This window comes from Centrocercus urophasianus, unplaced genomic scaffold, assembly GCF_019232065.1.
Source record: "Centrocercus urophasianus isolate 14NV4802_14NV808 unplaced genomic scaffold, USGS_Curo_1.0 seq_1469, whole genome shotgun sequence".
NCBI classification, from domain to species: domain Eukaryota; kingdom Metazoa; phylum Chordata; class Aves; order Galliformes; family Phasianidae; genus Centrocercus; species Centrocercus urophasianus.
This window is the reverse complement of record NW_024884663.1, coordinates 1-4,386: the sequence shown is the minus strand read 5'-3', so window position 1 is coordinate 4,386 and position 4,386 is coordinate 1. Positions and strand designations below refer to the sequence as shown.

The following is a 4,386-nucleotide window of genomic DNA, read 5'->3' as shown; positions in this document are numbered from 1 at the left end:
GGGGGGGAGTGAAAATGCAGCTCTGTAGCATGGCAGAGGGGAAGCACTGCCTGCAGCCCAATTCTTGCTCTGCTGCTGTTCCCATTCCTGGGAGTCAGCACTGAGGCCCGGGGACCTATCCCACCAGAGATCTGCCCATTCCAGGACATGGATGGGCCCTTCATGTCCCCTCAGACAGCAGTCTTGGAGCACTTAGTTCCGTGTTCCAGTGGAGGCAGTGTTTGTGGGGAGGGACAGGTCATTGTGGAGGAGGTGCGGGTCCCAGCTTGGCAGTGTCAAGTGCCCAGGCCAAGCCAGGTTTGCAGCAGCTCTTCTTCTGTGCCTTGATCCCAAGTCAGGGTCTTTTTCTTCCTATTGCTGTGCAGGGAGAAATGAGAGCTTCCCGGACACTGCCGAGTTTGAGCGCCGTCTGCTAAAGGTACAGCATTGCCGGGAGGCGCGGGGCAGAGAAGTGCTTGCCTGCCCCAAGTAGCCCCGCTCCCACGTGAGCCACTGTGGGACAGGAACAGCCTCTCAAGCGCTGCTGCAGAGCGGAGCGGCCGCACGCCTTTGTGGCGCTGCCTCTTCCGCTCTGTCCCAAGCCCAGGGGGGTCTTAGGAGAAGAGCAGCAGGCGGCTTGAATGGAGAGAGGGAGTGCTGGGGGAGCTGGGAGAGGGACTGTTCTTCCAGGCACCTCTCCCCAGAGGGCTGCAGCAACTTGGGAGTGAGGGAAGAGGCAAAGGGCAAGGGAACATTGTCTTCTCCTGTTCTGCAACAGTTCCTGAAGGCATCGCTGGACACAATAGAGGAGAAGGCATGGATCGAGGCCCTGAGCTGTGAGCTGAGCCAGCGGCTGAGCAGCTCTGCCAGCAACTCTGCAGAAAAGGTGAGTTCCCCCCAGCTCTACGCAGCGGTGCAGCTGCAGGTGTCCAGCTGGGGCTGGGGCTGCGGCTGGTGCTCTGCCCACGCGGGATGCTGATGCTGCTTCCCCAGCCCGTGCCCCCCAGAGGGCCTTTCCCTGCAATCTGCCCGGGGATGGCTAAAGCTCGGCCCCGCAGCTGCTCTCAGCAACCGCCAGGGAGCTTGGGTCCTTCCCACCTGGCCCTCCGCCAGCAGGTTAAGCTGCTGCCACATCTCAGCTTCTTCCTTCCCTTCCCATGCAGTCATTCCTGTACGGGGCTCTGGGCACGGTGCTGGGATCCTGTAAGGGAGTCCTCCACGTCCAGGAGAAGCTGCTACAGCACCTGGAGGAGGCAAATGCAGAGGAGCCATGTGAGGCCCAGGTGAGCTCTCCTCCAGCTCCTGTGAGCAACCCCGCTCTGGCCCTGGGGCAGAGGCCTTTTCCTGGCCCTGCTCGGGGCCTTTCAACCTCCGCACTGCTGCCATTTTCCTCAGGAGAGGACCTGTAGATTCAGGCCTGTGCCAACTGCCCCTTGTTCTTTTGTGCAGGGAATCATCTCTCTTCTCAGCCATGCTGCTGAGAACAACTTCCACACAGTCCTGGCCACGCTCACCATGTTTGCGTCCAGGCTGTGCAAAGGCCGCAATGCCAGGATTTCCAGGCGCAAGAAGGTAAAGCTTTACGGGTTTCCATCTTGGCATTCTTCTGCCTTATTTTCCCTGCAGCTCCTGCCTTGGGAGCCCAGGTGCATTGCGGGGCACTGGGGGCCGTTAGCGAGTGTCTCAAGGCATTTCTTCCCACACAGATGGAGCTGGACAGCACGAGAGCTCATGCCACACGCAGCGCTCTCATGCTCGCCCACGGCAGCGTGGCACTGCGTGCCACCAAAGAACAGCTGCTCGCCCACCTGGAGGGAGACATCGTGGGCAACATCCTGATGCTCTACAGCTGCAGCTGCCGGGTGAGAGCTCAAAGCGTGCCAGGGTGTCTGAGCGCCCAGCTGCAGCCCCTCTACATGGGGAGATGCTGAGATGGGCCTTCCCTTTCCAAAGGTCCCTCGGGGAACTGTTTGTGCCCAGATAAAAATCCAAGCCCTTCCCTTAGCCTTGTCCCCACGTGTCCCCCTTGCAGCCCCCTTGTGTCCCTTCCCGCAGTTCAAAGAATGTTCTTCTCTCTTGCTCCTCAGGACTTGCAGAACAACCTCGCGCTGGTGCAGAGCATCACCGACTGCAGCTCTGCCTTCCAAGCTGCGGGCGATTCTGCAAGCTTTAACCCCTCCCTGAAGGGAAAGCTTCTGGAAATCCTGATGGTGAGTGCCTAGAGACAGGGCTGTCTGCAGAGGAGTTCTGGGCTGCGCCACAAGAAACGCTTCCCTGGGGGCATGCAGGTCTCCAGCAGCCACACGTCTCCAGCTGGTGGGGACCTTGGGTGCTGGCAGGCAGCAGCTGGGCAGCGGGCTAGGTGCACCAGCTGCTGCATCCTGCAGTGCTTCCATGGGAAAGTGATGGGGCTGGTGTGTGGCAGTTGTGCCTGTCTCAGGGCCGGGTGGAACAGCTCTTGTGTGCCCCTTGCCAACTTTGACACTGTCTCTCTGGGACTTGCAGGACCTGATGAAGAAGTATTATTCGGGCATCCCTGTCTCCCCAGTGCCTCTCAAGGTGGTTCTGGCCCTGGAGCAGCTGTGGTAAGGGCTGAGGTTGCAAGTCAGGATGGTGATCCCCATTTTGGGCAGGGCCTGGAGGGGTCGGGGGGGAGGAGCCACATCTACAGCAGGAGAGACGGCTGGGCTGTTGTGCCCAGCAAAGCTGAGGTTCTGGTCAGGGAGAAAGGCCCTGGTGCTCCTGTCCCCTGGCAGGGAAGAGAGGGAGAGCTGGGGTCTCCTTCCCTCCAGCGCGGGAGGTGGTTCACTGCTGCCGGGGAGGAGGTGGGCGCTGCTGGAACTGAAGGCAGTGCTCAGCAGCATGAGCTGGGTGGGGGTATTGGCTTTGTAGCTGTCAATTAGGAGAAACTCAGATGGTATCTGAACCAGTCTGGAGAGGTGAAGACCCTTTCTGATTGTTCTTCCTGTTTTCCTCCTGTCAGCAAGCTGAAGCCCTCTTCTGAAAGCAAGGACCTGCGTGAGATGTTGGTCCTGTGCTGCAAAAACATCGTGACACACCCTTCAGCAGAGATGATGCTGAAGATCAGGAAGTCACAGCAAGCAGCACAGTACCTGCAGGTAACCTGCCATAACTTTCCCAGCCACCTCTCGGTCAAACCCTACCTCAGCACACACAACCTCTGCTCTGGCAGCAGCCGTGATGCTACACATCACTCCCCTCTTCTGCTTTCAGCTTCAGCAAACATCACTGAAAGCTCTGGGCCGGCTCATGGGGGTCCTGCTCGAGACAGAGCCCAGCGGCGCCTTCTTTCAGAACATAGTCCATGTGAGTAGTCGTGGGGCAAGGGAGAAAGCATGGTGCCTGTCAATAGCGGGGGCAGAGATCTGGGGACTGAGAGGAGGATCAGAGGGGGAGAAATCTCCTGCTGACGTGCCAGCTCACTGCGAGCTCAGAAAGGGGCAGAGAAATGGGCCCTGCAGGGGGAAAGCAGGAGCCAGCCCCTGGCAGGCCACAGCCAAGGAAAAGCTCCTGGGCTGGGAGGCAGGAGTGACTGCAGAGAGCGGGGCGGCAGTGCCGGTGCTCAGTGAGGCAGGAGGCCACATGGAGCAACAGGGCAGGCCTTCCTTGAGGGAAAGTGCTGGGAAAGGAGGGACAGGGAGAGGGGTGGCAGGAAGGGAAAGAAAAGACATCCTCAGTGAGACAGATGCTCTACCCCAGGTCCTGCAGAAATCTATGGTCTCAAGCAACGTGTGGGAGCGCAAGAGGGCCCTGCAGACCTGCTCCCAGCTGCTGGCTGTTTGTAAAGAGCTTCAAGTGAGTAAAGAGCCCCACCGCATGCCCCCTGCTCCCTCCCCAGCGCCCCTGAGCTGGAAGGCGAGCTCTGCCCAGCTGTGCATGCTGTGTCATGGCATGGGAAGACACAGATGGGAGAAGCTGGGGAGAGCTGGGACCATCTACAGCTTTGTTCCTGCCTCTCACCCCTGCAGAGAAGAGATGCCTGTGAGCACTTTGGCTCCTTGGTGGGATTGCTGGCGCCTCTGACTTGTGACACCATGCCTGCATCCCGCCAGCTGGCTGTCACCTGTCTGAGCTCCCTTCTGCGAATCCAAGGTGAGTGGAGCAGGCGTGCTCCAGCCCTCTGCCCTCCTCTGTAGCACTACCAGAGCCCCACGGGCTGGGCCCTCTTGACAGGAGGGAGAGGCACCGTGCACAGCTCTCTTCTTGTCCCCAGCCTGTCCTCTGTCTTTCTCCCGTGGAAAGCAGTTTCATTTCCAGAAGCATGACTTCCCTTTTCTCCCTGTGCTCTTTCCAGCCAAAGCGACCAACACAGAGATCGAGACGGGTGACATCAGGAGCCTGTGCGAGGGGCTGCATGCCTGCAGCATCGCCTCTCAGCTCCAGACC

General features: G+C 59.6%; 1 protein-coding gene across 1 annotated transcript in view; it reads left to right on the top strand.

The window, feature by feature from the left end:
• LOC122158558 (maestro heat-like repeat-containing protein family member 2B) overlaps positions 1 to 4,380 on the top strand; it is a gene marked incomplete at its 3' end in the record, with an annotated part of 9,526 nt that extends 5,146 nt beyond the window's left edge. Inside the window, exons 17-28 of the mRNA XM_042815295.1 lie at positions 366 to 418; positions 758 to 865; positions 1,143 to 1,262; positions 1,429 to 1,551; positions 1,686 to 1,841; positions 2,067 to 2,189; positions 2,485 to 2,564; positions 2,963 to 3,098; positions 3,214 to 3,306; positions 3,700 to 3,795; positions 3,969 to 4,092; positions 4,295 to 4,380. Of these exons, the coding sequence (XP_042671229.1) occupies positions 366 to 418; positions 758 to 865; positions 1,143 to 1,262; positions 1,429 to 1,551; positions 1,686 to 1,841; positions 2,067 to 2,189; positions 2,485 to 2,564; positions 2,963 to 3,098; positions 3,214 to 3,306; positions 3,700 to 3,795; positions 3,969 to 4,092; positions 4,295 to 4,380 (1,298 nt within the window). The remainder of the gene's footprint in view (positions 1 to 365; positions 419 to 757; positions 866 to 1,142; positions 1,263 to 1,428; positions 1,552 to 1,685; positions 1,842 to 2,066; positions 2,190 to 2,484; positions 2,565 to 2,962; positions 3,099 to 3,213; positions 3,307 to 3,699; positions 3,796 to 3,968; positions 4,093 to 4,294) is intronic.
• Positions 4,381 to 4,386: the final 6 nt, after the last annotated feature.